Here is an 18,644-nt window from a genome sequence, read left to right on the forward strand (position 1 = left end):
CCTTGGCAGCTTGAAGATGCGTGGACTTCAACTCCCAGAATTCCCCAGCCAGCAAGTCTGGCTGGGGAATTCTGGGAGTTGAAGTCCACGCATCTTCAAGCTGCCAAGGTTGAGAAATACTGCTTTAGGGACTGTCTTCTTCAGGTAGAATCTACCTATCTGGTATGATGTATATGGGAAGGCAAGCTTTGGGCTCCTTGCCTAAGAGGGGCAGTGCCTGATGGCAAACACTCTCAATTGTTCCTCCTTTAGCTGTGGAAGAGTCCCCACCACCACCAAGGCTAGACAATGTTTTAAGAGGATGGTAAAAACCCTTATGTTCTGTCAAGTATTTGAGGGTGATGGGACCATTAGAATTTGGGCTGTGGATTATTTGCATTGTTTTCTAGAGATTCTATGCTGTTTAATTTCACCGTGGCTTTTACTGGTGGTATTTATTCTGTTGTTGGTCATTTTTGTGAACTATCCAGTCTAGGAATGGAATAGAAATTTGTAAAATAAGTAAGCTAACTAACTAAAATTAGGGCTGTGCAAAACTTTTGAGAGATGCTTTACAAAGCTTGTGAGAGCAAACAAAAACCTCTCTTCAAAATAATTCAAGCAACCTCGTCTTTTGTAAGGCTCATATGACTGTCCCTGACTGTCTGCAAGCATATGTGAGCCTAGTAACCTCACTTCCTTGGCAGTCACAGCAAAAATGTTGCCTGTCCACATATACAAATGTGCAAATAACTGGAAGCAGCTTCTGAAGCAGCTGTATGAACTTTCCAAAGATGTGGCTCCTTTAACCATCTGAACAGAGGTGCTTTATTTGTACTAAAGTACTTTGTGGAGCACCTGTTTTGAACACTTTGCACAGCCCTAACTAAAATGATAAAATATAAACACAAGGGTAGTCCATGGAAAGGCTACAAAATTAAATGAAGCTCCTGAAGCCCAAAGAAGTCCCAGCTGTGTTGGTCTGGAGTTGATATACACAGTCTGTCACACACATTCTTTCTTTAATACATTCCACTCAATTCAGCTGGACTTATTCCAAATATGATTTCAGCCTATGGTTATGGAACGTGTCTTTAAACCTTGATTTACTTCAAGGAGCATTTAGAGTCAAAATGAGCGAATATAGTGGTGCTTCACGTCTTACAGAGAAAATGAAGCTCTTTGAACACTGAAAGCCAGTCTTCTATATGGATAAGGGGCCTGTTAGGCTACATTTGTGCTGTTGTTGTATCTGACATTGAAATTGCTTGAATGGAACAATAACAAGACTGTTCTGACAGTGAGAATATGATTATGAAATCTCAATCCCCAATCATCTCCATAGTCTCCTCCTGCCAGGAGAATAGTTAACCTGATTTGTTATAAGAGCAAAATGTGATTTTGACTGAGTTGTTCTAAGAACAACAGGAAGAGTCCCTGCTTCAGAACTCTCAATAAATAAGCCAGTGATAAATTTATCTAGGCTGATAGCTGTGCTCCATAGCAGGAGAAGCCAGAATTTTGAAGTCTGTACAAATGGGGAAAAATATACAGTACAGACCTAAGGGTCATTCTTCTGGCTTAACACACAAATGATTTATATAACTGTGTGTGAACCCAGGCCTAGTACTGAAAGTTGTCATATAATAAATTACTTTTTTCCAAATTAGTTTAATCATTAATATAGTCTCACATTAGGACAAAAAAAAGTCTTACACGTTGCTTTCATTTAGCAGGTTTCAACTACTGAGACAGAAATTGGACCTATGAGACTGACACAAGATCCTATTCAGGTAGGACTTGTCTTACTTGACTAATAAAGAATCTATCTATCTTACTTTACCAGTAAGTATTAGTGGTACAGTTCCCCAAAATTTCTATAATCTTTTTGTGCAAGGGAAGTGCACATGTTAGTACAAATCTTGAGTACCTAAAAAAAAAGAAAGAGGGGTAAGACCCTAATTTTAAATGTGTTTTTTTCCTGATAGCTGAGTTAATAGAATTGTAGCAGTTGATATTTATGTTTACAAAGATTCAAGCAATAGTGTAATGTCAAATGAAATTTCTGAACTTAATTATTTTTCTAAGACTATATCCAAGAATGCACTCTGCATTTGCCAAAGGCATGAGTCCAAAATAAAATATGTAAGTATATCTATACTTTTTAGGCATCAGACAGGATAATTCTCTGATAATTAATCCATTAATTGCGTATGGTATGGAAAGGTATTTAAAATACTTATATATTGAATCTCCATGTATAAAAAATGTATTGTAGATTAAAAAGGATTAAAAGCCAAATGGTACAAATATCTTTCAGAATGCAGGTGGTGAATATTGAAATTGAATGACACATACTGCTCTGTAAGTTTCTTTCTTTGAAAAGCTACTGTGTTGTGTTCTAGGGTAGAAATTTTCAATTGCCAAAAATCAAATACGCACTTGAAAAGCAAACATGAAATACAGGAGTATGTCTAAGTTAAATCATTGGTCTGTGTAGCTCAGCATTACCTAGACAGGAGTAGTTTAGATCACATGTAGCCTATAGCACTCTATTTGCAACCCCTGAATAGGTAAGCCATCATTTTGAATGTTTGTTTGTTTGTTTAGGGTGGTTGGATGGTTTAATAGACAAAACTGTTTAACCCCTGCATAGGCTTAAGGCATCCACAGCACTTCTTAAAAACCTTGATTTTCACCTCAGATTGAATATAGTCTCTCAATTTCATGGGAATTTTAATAGGTAAAATGAGTGCATTAAACCTCTGCCAGGTCTCATGTACCAATTTTGACCCATAAACAAACACACAGGGAAAAAAAAGGATCCAAAATTTATCTCTGCCCTATCTGGTGATGGCACAAAATCCTTGCCTAAGAGGGGCAGTGCCTGGTGACAAACCCTCTCAATTGTTCCTCCTTTAGCTGTGGAAGAGTCCCCCTCACCCCCAAGGCTAGACAATGTTTTAAGAGGGTGGTAAAAACCCTTATGTTCTGTCAAGTATTTGAGGGTGATGGGACACATTGCAAACTTGACAAAAACTCTCCTTTCTTAAAGATCTCTCATTAAAAGCTTGAGTTACTAATAGCATCACCTGATAACTTGGTGCATCAGAAAGCAATGCTCAGTCTTTTTACTGGTTTGAGAAAGAGAGAGATCAAAGGAAGAGATAGATCTCTGCAACTTGAGGGCACAAAAAAGAAAGTGTGACCAAGACCTCCCCGCACAGCCAAACAGTTGTCCATCTAGCTTAGACTCCATAGCTACCTAATATCAGCTCCAGGAATATTTCCTAGTCCTACTTGGGTATGGCAGTAATTGAACCTGGGACTGTCTAAATGCAAAACAAATGTTTTATCACTGACCTGACAGAACATCAGTTAATATTGAGGAAAATAGCCCATGAACCATTGCCTTATGGGCAAACCAACACAATAACAACAACAACAACAACAACAATTGATTGGAAAGTATAATAGAATAGGTCTTACCCATTTTCACAGTACAAGTAGTCCTCACTTAATGACCATTCATTTAGTGATGGTTCAGACTTACAATGGTGCTGAAAAAACTGACTTAAAACTGGTGCTCACACTTACAACTATTGCAGCATCTCCACAGTCACATGATTGTGCTTTGGGTGCTTGGCAACTGGTTCACATTTATGAGTACTGCAGCATCCTGTAGTCATGTGATTGCCATTTTTGACCTTCCCAGCCAGCTTCTGGCAAGCAAAATCAATGGGGAACCATGTGATTTGCTTAACAACTGTGTGGTTCACTTAACAGCCACAGTGATTTGCTTAATGACTGCCACAAAAAAGGTCAAAAACTCAGGTTGGATTTGCTTAATGACTGCTTTGCTTAGCAACTGAAATTCCAGTCTCAATTGTGGTCATTAAGTGAGAACTATCTGTATCTTGTGAGCCTTTTGGGAAGTACACCTCAGGTTTTAGAACTAAGACATTGTCCAGTATAAGGCTAGCAGCTTTATAATTTTTGATTAGATATACTAATATTTATATATGTCTATCTGTCTGTATGTATGAGATACAGTAAAGTCTGCTAAGTAGAACTATTTGGGGAGATTTTGCTCTTGTATTGTCTTGGTTTAGAACTATAAAGAGCATCAATTTTCTACAGACAAATGCACTTAGTAATTGAACTATATAGTCATATGCTGACATATGTGATGCTGCAGTGGTTTTATCATACCACTTATTTTTGGGGAAAATAACCCTTCAGATAGTTTCTGATAATAAAAAATCATGGTCGCCTTGCTCTTGGACTAAATGTGGAAGTGACATCATAGCCATGATGTCACTTCCACTTAGTGACATCATGGCTATGCACAGTGACACAGACATTACCTGGCTTAGAACAATTGTTTATTTGCTTTGCTTATCCAGGATGATTAAGGAAATCTACATGACAATTTATTTGTGTGAAATAAATAGGGTTCAAAACTTACAGGAGAGGTGGCTGGGTAGTCTCATCAATTCTTGGCAGATCTTATAAAAGTTGAGTCTGTCTTTCATTTGATTACATTTACTATAATGCAAGCTTTCTTTTTTATTCATCTGTGACTGCAACATATAAAAGAATTGCTATGATTAATGTATGTACATTGCAGAGCTCATTATTTTGAGACCTGTGTTGTTATGAAATTTGAAAACTGCTAATAAATATTGTAAACTTGACAAAAACTCTCCTTTCTTAAAGATCTCTCATTAAAAGCTTGAATTACTAATAGCATCACCTGATAACTTGGTGCATCAGAAAGCAATGCTCAGTCACTGGTTTGAGAAAGAGAGAGATCAAAGGAAGAGATAGATGTAGGGAGCTTCTTTAGTTTGAACCAAACAGAATCCTTTAAGATACTTGGGAGATGTCTCCTGGAAGTAGAAGATCCACAGACACATAAAATGGCATTCCAGACATAGCATTGTTTTCTTCACTGAACTGAAACAGGGAGGTGGTGGCATCATTATCTTCTGGACCAATAATGACATTAATAGACGTGAAATGGACATAGTAATTTATTTCCCATAGTGTATTGCCAGTAGAATTATTGTACCTCCCAACTCTGGGAATGTTAAGAATATAAACTTTATAAACGCATTCACAAGCACACACACACACAAACCTTTGACATTGTAAAGTTTATGTTCTTAAAAGTAAAAATAACATTCAAATATGTGCACACATTTAAAACATTGTTTTTGCTTCTTGCTTTTGGAAAATGAATGTGTTTGGGGGGGTTCTGAGGTTATTTTTGTTGTTTATTCATTCAGTCGCTTCCAACTCTTCGTGACTTCATGGACCAGCCCACGCCAGAGCTTCCTGTCAGTCGTCAACACCCCCAGCTCCCCCAGGGACGAATCCATCACCTCTAGAATATCATCCATCCATCTTGCCCTTGGTCGGCCCCTCTTCCTTTTGCCTTCCACTCTCCCTAGCATCAACATCTTCTCCAGGCTGTCCTGACTTCTCATTATGTGGCCAAAGTATTTCAGTTTTGCCTTTAATATCATTCCCTCAAGTGAGCAGTCTGGCTTTATTTCCTGGAGGATGGACTGGTTTGATCTTCTGGCAGTCCAAGGCACTCTCAGAATTTTCCTCCAATGCTACAGTTCAAAAGCATCGATCTTCCTTCTCTCAGCCTTCCTTATGGTCCAGCTCTCGCAGCCATATGTTACTACAGGGAACACCATTGCTTTAACTATGCGGACCTTTTTGTCAGTGTGATGTCTCTGCTCTTAACTATTTTATCGAGATTTGTCATTGCTCTTCTCCCGAGGATTAAGCGTCTTCTGATTTCCTGACTGAAGTCAGCATCTGCAGTAATCTTCGCACCCAGAAATACAAAGTCTTTCACTGCTTCTACATTTTCTCCCTCTATTTGCCAGTTATCAATCAAGCTGGTTGCCATAATCTCAGTTTTTCTGAGGTTTAGCTGCAAGCCAGCTTTTGCACTTTCTTCTTTCACCTTCATCATAAGGCTCCTCAGTTCCTCTTCGCTTTCAGCCATCAAAGTGGTATCATCTGCATATCTGAGATTGTTAATGTTTCTTCCAGAGATTTTAACTCCAGCCTTGGATTCCTCAAGCCCAGCTTGTCGCATGATGTGTTCTGCATACAGGTTGAATAGGTAGGGTGAGAGTATACAGCCCTGCCATACTCCTTTCCCAATCTTAAACCAGTCCGTTGTTCCGTGGTCTGTTCTTACCGTTGCTACTTGGTCGTTATACAGATTCTTCAGGAGGCAGACAAGATGACTTGGTATCCCCATACCACTAAGAACTTGCCACAATTTGTTATGGTCCACACAGTCAAAGGCTTTAGAATAGTCAATAAAACAGAAATAGATGTTTTTCTGAAACTCCCTGGCTTTTTCCATTATCCAGCGGATATTGGCAATTTGGTCCCTAGTTCCTCTGCCTTTTCTAAACCCAGCTTGTAATCTGGGAATTCTCGCTCCATGAATTGCTGAAGTCTACCTTGCAGGATCTTGAGCATTACCTTACTGGCATGTGAAATGAGTGCCACTGTTCGATAGTTTGAACATTCTTTAGTGTTTCCCTTTTTTGGTATGGGGACATAAGTTGATTTTTTCCAATCGGATGGCCATTCTTGTGTTTTCCAAATTTGCTGGCATATAGCATGCATTACCTTGACAGCATCATCTTGCAAGATTTTGAACAGTTCAGCTGGGATGCCGTCCTCTCCTGCTGCCTTGTTATTAGCAATGCTTCTTAAGGCCCACTCAACCTCACTCTTCAGGATGTCTGGCTCTAGCTCACTGACCACACCGTCAAAGCTATCCCCAATATTGTTATCCTTCTTATACAGGTCTTCTGTATATTCTTGCCACCTTTTCTTGATCTCTTCTTCTTCTGTTAGGTCCTTGCCATCTTTGTTTTTGATCATACCCATTTTTGCCTGGAATTTACCTCCAATGTTTCTAATTTTCTGGAAGAGGTCTCTTGTCCTTCCTATTCTATTGTCTTCTTCCACTTCCGTGCATTGCTTGTTTAAAAATAATTCCTTATCTCTTCTGGCTAACCTCTGGAATTTTGCATTTAATTGGGCATATCTCCCCTTATCACTGTTGCCTTTTGTTTTCCTTCTTTCTTGGGCTACTTCTAGTGTCTCAGCAGACAGCCATCTTTGGGATGTATTTTGTTGCCGCCTCCTGAACAATGTTGCGAACTTCTGTCCATAGTTCTTCCGGGACCCTATCTACTAAATCTAGTCCCTTAAATCTGTTCTTCACCTCCACTGCATATTCCTTAGGAATATTAATGAGCTCATATCTAGCTGATCTGTGGGTCTTCCCTAATCTCTTTAGTCTGATCCTAAATTGTGCAATAAGAAGTTCGTGATCTGAACTACAGTCAGCTCCAGGTCTTGTTTTTACTGACTGTATAGATGTCCGCCACCTTTGGCTGCAAAGGATGTAGTCAATCTGATTTCGGTGTTGTCCATCTGGTGAAGTCCATGTATAAAGCCGTCTCTTAGGTTGTTGGAAGAGAGTGTTCGTTATGCAGAGTGAGTTGTCTTGGCAAAATTCGATCAGCCTATGTCCTGCTTCATTTTGTTCTCCCAAGCCATGCTTACCTGTAATTCGAGGTGTCATCTGACTGCCCACCTTAGCATTCCAGTCTCCTGTGATGAAAATAACATCTCTTTTAGGCGTGTTGTCCAGTAGGTGCTGCAGATCCTCATAGAACTGATCTACATCAGCTTCTTCAGCATTTGTGGTTGGGACGTATATTTGGATCACTGTGATGTTAGATGGCTTGCCCTGAATTCGAATTGAGATCATTCTGTCGTTTTTTGGATTGTATCCAAGCACTGCTTTAGCCACTTTACTATTAATTATGGAGGCTACTCCATTTCTTCTGTGGTCCTCTTGTCCGCAGTAGTAGATCTGGTGGTCATTTGATGTGAAGTGGCCCATTCCAGTCCATTTCAGTTCACTGACGCCCAAAATGTCTATCTTTAATCTTGACATCTCACCAATAACCACATCCAATTTGCCCTGGCTCATAGATCTTACATTCCAGGTTCCAATGGTGTGTTGATCCTTAGAACATCAGATTCGCCGTTCACCACCAGCACCGTCGGCCGCTAGCCGTCCTTTCGGCTTTGAGCTAGCTGCGTCATCACGTCTGGGGCTAGTTGAGCTCATCCTCTGTTCCTCCCCAGTAGCATTTTGACCATCTTCCGACCTGGGGGTCTCATCTTCCGATGGTATACCGACATATCTCTGGTTGTACTGATCCATTTAGTTTTCACGGCAAGAATACTGGGGTGGGTTGCCATTACCTTCCCCAGGGATCGCATTTAGTCTGACCTCTCTGTCATGACCTTCCCGTCTTGGGTGGCCCTTCACGGTTTAGCTCATGGCATCATTGAGGTGCTCACGCTCCAGCACCACGATAAGGTAACGATCCTTTGCTGAAGCTGAGGTTATTTAAAAATATTTTTTTAATACTAAACATTATTGGGTCAACTGTACAGTGAAAAAAATTAGTTTAAATTTATTTTTATTTTATTTTATGGTCATAGACCAGAGTTATTGTTTTAAACGTCCAGTAATCTTAAACTATCTTCTGTATTTATAGGTATTGTTAATCTTTGCAAAAGAAGACAAACAGAGTGATGGATTCTGGTGGGCTTGTGATAGAGCTGGGTATAGGTGTAACATTGCTCGGACACCGGAGTCAGCACTTGAATGCTTTCTTGATAAACATCATGAAATAATTGTCATAGATTATCGAAACTCCAGACACTTTGATGCAGAAGCCATCTGTAGGTAATTACTTGTTCTTGTATTTCATATGACCCTGGCAGAATAGAAAAATACTATTATGCAATGCCTATGTTCACTTCCTAACTACAGTGGCAAAACAATTTCTGGCCTATTGAGCAGGGCTGTCATATGATGAAATGTTCTTCCATGTGGAATCAGTATGTGAAATCTCTGGAATATGGAAAGTTAGATTTCAAGGAGAAGGATTCATCAATTCTCTGCATGAGGCAAATCAAGATGATAGCTGCAACTACACAATTGAAGTGCTGCCCCTTTTTTATATGTGTCACATGTGCAACACATATGACAAAGGGACAGGGCTTTGATCATGGAGTCATGGCAACCTCCCCCCTCCCCCACTCCTGTGGAGGCCCTAGGAAGATGTTTTCATGTGGAAGAACCCTGTGGAACCGTGGCATTGGCATCTCTGCCTGGGAAGCATTTGTTCTGTGTTCTAATGACAGGAGTAAAATGGAATAAAAGACATGGCTGGGAGGTGGCTCTCCATGAACCAAAAATAAGACCAGGAGTATTGCTGGGAATGTAAGGATTATGATGACTAAACTGAGTCGGTCTGGCCATCTTTAGTGAGGCTTGGGTCAGATACATCTATATTGCAGATAGTTACATAGCAGTGCAATCAATGGCCTGATTCTCCTAAGTCTGTCCATTAAGGCATTTATAAATTTCAATCCATGTATAAGCAGCAGAAGTACATTTTATTGATAATCACCAACCAGTCAGATGAAGCTTATGCAAATACAACAAAAATAACATAGAAAATTAAAAATGAGAGTAAAATCAAAACCAGAAATAATTGAATCACTTAAGGGGGAGAGAAAAATTACACTAACCTGTTGATATAATATGAAGGGGCTCATTTGGGATATGCAAGTTTTTGTCTCTGGTCCCTAGACCTCAAATCTTGTTATTTATAGCAGTAGCATTGTTAGCAATCTGAACAGTTTTTAATATTTGGTAGTTACTCTGCTATGCCATGTGGAACCCGAGGGTGTATTTTCATGACTGCTAAACAAAATTTGGCTATGGAACATGTAATATTGATCTGACAGTGGGACAGGAGGAATGAGATCTATATTTCATTTTCTATGCCAGGCAAGTCTTTTAGAAGGGGCATGTTTAAGATAGCTCATAAATCTCTATAACATTTGCAAAATAGTAAGACATGGTCTACATCCTCTGTTGCATGAGAACCACACTGGCAAAAAAAAAGTTCAGAATAAGGGATCTTACAATATCTAACAGCTGAAATATGCCAAGCCTGGCTAGAAAAAATGCTCTGGGATGTCTGAGTTTTGGGAAAAAAACTGGCAATAGTCAGTTGGACTGGCATGTATAAGCACAAATGTGAACTTTTCCAGATTCTAATTTATAAGCCAGGTTCTGAAGAAAAGACAAATGTGTAATTTTCCACTGCAGTTCTTACTGCAAAAGAGACAATAGATGTTTTGCTTTAAAACTAATTTGCGTCTTGCATTAAGTACATGTGTAAAAAACCTTGACCCTCAGACTTTTCAGGATACAGCAGAAGACTGATGAAAATGAGGCTTATATTGCTTTGCTTGGGAAAGGACACTTGGTCCCATATTCAGGATCCCATCACAAATACACTGTTTTGCTATTATAAGTTGAGTGGGATAAATGAATAATCAATCTGGATGGGCTCTGGTAGGATCTTGTTCTCTCCAGCTTTGTTGAAGTCAGAAACTGCAACATTAGGCAACCGATATTCCTTCTCTGACTGCTGACCACCATCCAGAGGGTCCATATAATGTTTCAGTTGAAGTTAAATTAAAGTTAAATTACATCTGAGATAATTTCCTTCTAAAGTTCTAACAGGGGAGAGTTTGAGCCAATAAAATGTATTTAGAGTTCAAAGTGTAAGTTCAAAAGGGACTCTGTTCTTATTAGACTGCCATAACTGCAGACATACCTTCAGTATATTGGTTCTACTTGGTCCAATCTTGCTCGCCAAGAATTCATTGTTTCATCTGGATTTTAGTAGCAAATTTATTGATCATCTTGGATTTTAGCAGCCTAGGTTTGGCCTTTCAGAAAATATAGAATAAGAACAATGAGACAGGTAAAATAACCATCTGATTTGTTTGCAATTAATGTGCAGAGGGAGAGATTGAGAAAGAGAGAGACAAAAAAATTATGCAACTTATGTTTGGCTGATAAATTTTTGTTAATAAAATTGTATAATCAAATATGGCCTGGACTTTCTTAATTCCAGGTCTATTCGTGCTACAAAACCTGCTGAACATACTGTGATACTAGCTGTTATCTCACAAATGTAAGTATTTTAGACAAGTGTATTTATTTAATAGTACTTTTTTCAATGGGTATGGTTATTCAGTGAATAAAGTACCTTAGCATCCAGCATCATGGCTACTGTGGAATAAGGTACCATAAAGATGTAGCATTTTGTGATTGATTCAAGCTCCAATTTTCACAACAGACAATTTTAGTAGAGCATTATAATAAAATGTTATATTAAAAGGAATAAATAGCAGTTTCTCATGAACATCTTAGTCTATGTGAGAGGATAAGCTGAGGCCCCACAGCTGCATGTGGCTCTTTAAAGCCTGTGGTGTCCATTGAAGACCTCCAAATATTGCAACTGTTAATGTGACAGAAGGAGAAATATGTACCTCTCAACTGTAACTACAACTTTGATTTTAATTAAATGTAAACAGAATAAAAACTAGCTTTTGTTCTGGCCAAATGTACTACTGTTTGGACTGCAGCTCCCAACATGTCACTTAAAGTCAAATTTTTCTTGGCCTAGAAAATGGTCTGCACCATCAGAAAATTCCTTTGACATGTAAGTCATTACACAGTTGAAATTTCACCCAGGAGCAGGTAGGACATGGCATTATTGTTCCTGAAAGGAGACTTGCACATGAACTGAGATCAAGCCAAATGAAGCCCAAGTTCACTCTACAGCAACGTTTCTGACAGCAGCTCCAAGAGACGGGTTCAAACATTTTACCATCTAACACCATGCAAACTAAATTTTTGTTGAATTTTTCTCTGCCCATCTCAGCAATGCATACAAAAGACTAAGCTCTAGAAAACTCACAATAGCCAAAAAGCTGAAAGAACAACAGTAAATATATTCTTCATGATGTATTATTTGTGAATGCAACATGAACATTTCTTTTGCAGTAAGGAAATGAAAGCTACCCAAGGCCGTGTGCATCCCCTGCCCCAATTTTTTTCCCCTGTGGCCTACAGAGCTTCTCAGAATGACCCTTGCAAAATTTAGCAGCAGATGTATGGTTTTTCATGTGACTTACTTTTTTTAAAAAAACCCAAAGGCCTGACATACCTATTTTGACTAAAAAAAAAATCGAGAAAAGAGAAGCCAAACATTTCAGCCTTGCTCTCTCTGAAGACGTTACTACATTTCTGCCATTCCTTCTGTAGTTGGTAGAGGCCCTATCCCAAAAAAGGACAGCCACAAAAAGAGATTTTTTAAACCTCTTGAACAATTGATTCTGTGCCATCAAGTTGGTGTCAACTCTTGACAACCGCATAGATTTTCTCCATAATTAAATCTATTGACTGATAATGTATTTTGCATTTCTGTAGATCTGCTGGTCAAGAAGAAGCTTCTGTTCTCCCACTTCTCCATGCAGGATTTAATAGGGTATGTTAAAGTTATTCTAACTTTCTTAGGCTACAAGCCAGTGTTTCTCAGTGTTGGCAACTTTAAGTTGTGTGGGCTTCAACTTCCAGAATTCCCCAGCCAGCAAGGGGTTTATAGCTGCTATAAACAATTGATCTATCAATCTTCATGTCTTATTTTTTCTGTTTAATTGTTCATGTTGTCATCCACGTATTTATATCACGTGACAGTTGTGACTCCTTCAGCTCCTCCACTTTTCAGTTCATAAATAAACAGCCAAGGTATAGACCTACTATTGCTGGTTAGGTCTAAGGAGGTTTAATATTGACAAACACATTTCTGCAAGCCTGGACATGATTTCCTGTGACAGATGCCAAGAAAACGGTTTTCGGTTTGAAAATGGGATTCTCTAATGGTATCACATAAAACATCTATAACTGCCTGAAGCTCTGTATTTGCTGGTGCAGCTTAGCCAACGCTGATTGGAAAAGAACCAAGGAATCGGTTGGCCTTTTGCCTTCAGAATCACTATATAAACAGAATATGGGGCTGGGTGGATAAGGGTGTGGAGGAAGCTTATGCCTTTCCCAACAGCTTGCTGGACTGTAAAAGAGAAGCAGGTTTCAGAAAGTGTTTTTTTTAAAGAGAAAGAAAATATTTTTAAAAATATGTGCTATAAATGATTTAAACCTCAGATTTCTTGCCAGATTTCTTTCTTGAAGATGTACACTTTTACTTAGTTCTATGTTTTTGGAACATCTTGGTAGGTGAAGTTTGTTCCATTAAGCCTACATTCTGCTGTTTTTTAAAAGAACATGTTTTAGTTAGTCTTTATTTAATTGATGTTAGTTTTTAAAAAAATCAGGCTCCCTTCTAATTTTTAGTCCCATTTCTTTTGTTTCTTAAATTTTACGATATATAACCACCCAGAGTCCCTCTTTTGGGGGAGATGGGTGGTAATTAAATTTGAATAATAAATAAATAAATAAATATTAAATTGTGACTCTGAGATATTTGTTGATTTTTCTTTTTAGCACACCCCCTTGCTATATGTGTCTTCCTGTTATTGTAACATACCATATGGTCCTGGAAAAATACTGTATTTATTGGGCCCCTTATGATGTAAGCTAAAACTATAGTCACTGATACATCTGTTGACCTCTCCCCTCACAGACCTGTGCGCACAAACTACCCTGATGAGACCTATGTCTCATTACAGACACCTCTATTTCTGTCTCTAAGTTGTTTTTTCTGGGAATACTTCAGCAGGAAGCATTTTCTCCAGCTACCAGCCATCTTTGTTCATCAGAGACATTTATGGGCAGATGGAAACCAATGCATCACACTACAGTATTCCCAGCTATCTGGGAAAGAGCTGATATAGTGTAAGGGAAATAGAAGATAGGCTAAGACCAGTAGGATGAGAAGAAGTGAAGAGACTGCAGCTGGGAGGAAGACAACTGAAGAGAGCAACAGGAGATGATATGAAGGTCTATAGGGCAACCCAAGGAAGAAGGAGAAGAAGAAAAGGAATTGTTATGGTAGCGTGTGTATATATTGAGGGGCTTTGACTCTGAATGAGAGCATTATAAATACTAAAACTCTGTAACCACAATGCTATGGGATAGATCTAAGCTCATATGAAGCAAGGCTAGAAAACACAGTGCCTACCAGACCCCCAACTGACTTTAAAAATATTATCTTGTTATTTTCCTCAAAAAGGAAGTTGGTCTGCTGTAAAAGAAAACCCCCAATCTCTAGCATCAATACTTTTGGATCATAGTGATCCCATAGGCAGTGGTAAATGTGCTCAGACAACTAGGATGAAGTGTGAAGAAACAATTGCATGTAATAAAATGCTATTTTGTGGCTGGCCATCCCACCTAAACATTTTCTGAAAAATGTGTATATGCTCTCAACCTTCCAAGTGTGTCCACTGAACCCAAAAGGCTGCCTACCACTGCTGAGAACCCTCTCTAACTTATATCTTACCCTCCACTGTCATGAGTCATATAACCTGTCCATAGCAACTCAGATTTCTTTCTTATCTTTCTTACATATTTGCACCTTGGCCATCAGAACAGAAACGATAACCAACTTGTTCAGACAAAGTCCCCTGCCATCAATCGCCTGTTCATTATAATTCATAAGCTACAGAAACAAGATCAGCATAACAAAGAATAGACTGTAACATAATTATTGAATTGGTAGCAAAGGCATTTTCTATGCTTCAGTGGTTAACCTGAACTGTTGTTTGCTCAAGGGGGAAAAAATGGAGACTGAGCTTTCAATTCCCCTCCCTCCCTCTCTATCTGATAAATAGCCTTCTTTCCTTCCAAACATAATTCTTTATAGTAATGTTCGTAACTATATAATAACTAGAAAAGGAAATTAAAAGTATCACATTTAGTTACTGATGAAAATATATATGTAAATATTAGAATTATCCTTTCAAAACAGTATTTTTGTTATCTAATCCTACAATGTGTATCAATATGCATACTTCTGATCTCCTTTTTTGCATATGCACAAGAAATTAATATTGCTTTGATAAGACAACCTGCAAACATATAAAACTAAAGTAATAGTTGCGGAGTTAGCCTAAAGAAAACATCCATAGAGGACCTTTATTAGGTCAGCTGATGTTGTACCAATTGCTACAGGCTTTCAGATTTCAAGAACTTTGATCAGACAAGAACATTAGAAGAAGTAGTGGGAGAAGGACAGAAAATGTGCCTGAATGTGAAGGTGTGTCTGTACTGGCTTCCATGGTTAGATCAAGTAATAGAAAGTCTTCAAACATGCAAATTATCAGGGCCAGAGCTGTGTTAGGATGCAAACTTAGACTTTCAGTGTTTCTACCTAAGAAGATATTTGAAAAGGGCAGATGGAGAAGGTACGTAATAGTACATTTCCAGCCTGATCAGGAGTCAAGAGATAGTTGGGAAAGACATTATTCAGTTGTCTGAGAAACAGGAAAGCAGCTTCCCACCCCCACCCCTGGTTCAGAGAAGGGGCAATAGAAAGAAATGGAAGAAGTCTCCGCCCTAACAAGCTGAAAGATAAATTTGGTTCTAAAATGAAAGCAATCCAGTTGTTGAACACTATCCCTGACATTTTCAATAAACCTTGTTAAAAAGGACTCAGTGGAAATCTCGCTTTCAGTTACCAAGAGCCTGCCAAGGTACATATTTTTTCTTTACAATCAAGAAACCCAGCATTATGTGATCACTTTTCCCCAATGTTCCTAGTACTTCCATTTTCTTAACTAGATTTTCCCTATTGGTTGGTATCAAGTAAGTGTTGCTGATTCTCTTGTACCTTCCTCTTCTTTCTGAAGGAGAAATATGTCCACAAAATAAGTCAGAAATTTCCTGGAAGGATCATGTTTGGCAAAGTTGATGTCCCAAGATATATCATATAATTCAAGTCCACCATCATTAAAACTTCATCCATTTTCCCTGGGTGCTTGTATTCCAACAGTGGGAATCATCCCTCTAGATCTCTATTACTTCTAATAAATTGCATCTGCATTTCTGTCTGGAGAACTCAAGCTCATCTTGTTTATTTCCCATACTCTGAATTTTAGTTCAGAGTATGGGAAATAAACAAAATAACTCAAGTTCATAAAGGCTATGCACTGTATAGGTCAATGAACTTTATAGGTCAACGTTTTTTTCCACCAAATGGTTTTAAAAGCTCAGTTTCACAAATACTCCCACATTCTACGGCAGTGTTTCTCAACCTTAGCAACTCTAGGAGGTGTGGACGTCAACTCCCAGAATTCTCCAGCCAGCATGCTGGCTAGGGAATTCTGGGAGTTGACGTCCACACCTCTTAGAGTTGCTAAGGTTGAGAAACACTGTTCTACAGTATACAAATGTTTATTAGAGGTCCATATTTCAGGGTTTTGTTTCAACCCTAATCAAGATTACCTTGTTCTGGCAAACGTATTTTATTTGTCCTTATGAAGTACAATTCATTTCATGCCAGCAGCACATCACCTAGCTAACTCAAACCATAGTCCCAGAAACAAAATCTGTTCCATTGATACCATTTGCATAGCCAGTCTTTCACTTGTAGTACAGTATTCTTATTTCTCTTTCCTGTCCTCTTCCATAGAGTGGAAGGATGGATGAGTATCTCACCTGACCTGAATTTATCCCCTTATATTTTAGTAGGAAGGGAAATTGGCAGTGAACTTGATAAATGCTTATAATTATTTTTTAAATGTAGCTTTTAATTTTTTTTAATTGATTTTAATGGTGGAAGGCTATGATTGTTAGTTGTGTTTTAACTTTGTCCGCCACCCAGAGTCACGTGCAAGTGAGATGGGCAGCCATATAAATTTAACAAACAAACAAACAAATAAACCTTGTAAATTCCGTGATCCTTGCTCCTGGCAGACAATGCACGTCATGAGCTGTGAGTTGAGTCAGCTTGGAGCCACTTCTTTTGATTACTAAGAGTAATAAGTCACCAACCACCATAGCCCTTCTCTTTTTCTTCTCATAGAGCACACTTGCATTCTCTCTGCATTTTAGGACTCCACCATCCTATCTCCCATTTGGCATTCTCTCTTTTTCTTCCTCTAGATGCTCATAGCCTGTTTCATCTGCACAGGCCTGAAAACTGTTTCTGAGTTCCAAAGCCTTCCATGTCTCTTACTTCAGGTTGTAACTTTAATCTATTGGGTTTCCCTTCCTTTTTGATTATTTTTCTTGTGGAAAGTTGTTTCCACTGTCACTTTCTGTTGCAATGTCTCCTTTCTTTGAACGAATAAAACCTTGCCCATTCCCAACAGTTGAAGTATGACCTTTCAAGTGTACCTTGCATTTAAGCTACTGAAAGCATTACTTTATTCTAAAATGCATCTCCTGAAGATTTTAGCATCCAGGCTAAGAGATATAGTCCTTCAGATAATCACACCGCAAGCTGTACTGGACATTCAAGGTTAACACAAATCCTGAAATTGTGCTTGGAAAACAACTTGCAGCCAGTGCAGACTTTTCATCATGGGCATGGCCCAGTATTGGACATAGTTAGTAGCCTAACTGCCATATTTTTCAGCAGCCAAACCTTCCAGACATATTTTAAGAGTATCTTTACCAAGAGCACATTACAGTAGACCAGTTGTGATGTAACAAAGACGTGAATAATGGATGCCAATCCAACAGGTTCAAAGCATGTCCACATAGAAGTGATTTCTATTAATGATGATGTTGCTTGCTTTCAGACAATACTGTTCCTGGGGTGCATCTGTCATTTGTACATGCAAATTATACAGAGTAGTTTGGTGGAGGCTACAATTATGACACAAACATTGATATTTTTCCAAGACAAAAAAGAAAAAAGAACATGTGGCATGCTTTTAATGTTACATTTCTTTCATTGTGTGCCTTTGAAATTTCTTCTAAGGCTTGTATGTTGACCCTGGGGCTGTTTGTTCTTATTCAGGGTAAGTAACATCAGAAAGTAGCTGAGATTCATCTAAAGTCATGTGTTCTCTTAAAAGAAGCCTTCTTTTTTCACTTGTGTATTACTACAATGAGCAGTTTCACTGGCAAAAATCCATTAGTATCAATGGGCACAAAATGGAATCTTGGAAATAACAGGAAACCATAATCATTTTGGCTATGATTTTTTTTTTTTTGTCTTTATTTCCCTCTTGCTATTCAGGAATGTCAATGATGTTTGAAGTCTCTTAAAACTGCAGTTTTCATGCATTACTGTATGCCTGAGATTCGCAACACAGCTTTCTTTTGTTATTTCATGTGTTAATCAAAATAGTGCTTGTTTGAAGTTTCCTATCAATTGAGTTGTGCTATGAACAGATATTCTGTATTAGTAAACATCCTTGTTACGTGCAAGTTACTAATTTCTGTTAGGAAATGCCTCCCTGGTTTTGTCTAATTAAACTGTTATACACTTACCTTAGAGGGATGTGGTGGCGCTGCGGGTTAAACCGCTGAGCTGCTGAGCTTGCCAACCGGAAGGTCGGCGGTTCGAATCCGCGTGACGGGATGAGCTCCCGTTGCTAGTCCCAGCTCCTGCCAACCTAGCAGTTTGAAAACATGCAAATGTGAGTAGATTAATAGGTACCGCTTCGGCCGGCAGGTAATGGCGTTCCGTGTAGTCATGCCGGCCACATGACCACGGAAGTATCTACGGACAAACGGCTTTGAAATGGAGATG

General features: G+C 38.7%; 1 protein-coding gene across 1 annotated transcript in view; it reads left to right on the forward strand.

The window, feature by feature from the left end:
- PDE8B (phosphodiesterase 8B) overlaps positions 1 to 18,644 on the forward strand; it is a 65,528-nt gene that overhangs the window by 18,449 nt on the left and 28,435 nt on the right. The window contains exons 2-5 of the mRNA XM_063295552.1: positions 1,713 to 1,772; positions 8,607 to 8,797; positions 11,052 to 11,111; positions 12,413 to 12,470. Of these exons, the coding sequence (XP_063151622.1) occupies positions 1,713 to 1,772; positions 8,607 to 8,797; positions 11,052 to 11,111; positions 12,413 to 12,470 (369 nt within the window). The remainder of the gene's footprint in view (positions 1 to 1,712; positions 1,773 to 8,606; positions 8,798 to 11,051; positions 11,112 to 12,412; positions 12,471 to 18,644) is intronic.

This window comes from Candoia aspera, chromosome 2 (assembly GCF_035149785.1).
Source record: "Candoia aspera isolate rCanAsp1 chromosome 2, rCanAsp1.hap2, whole genome shotgun sequence".
Lineage (NCBI taxonomy): Eukaryota > Metazoa > Chordata > Lepidosauria > Squamata > Boidae > Candoia > Candoia aspera.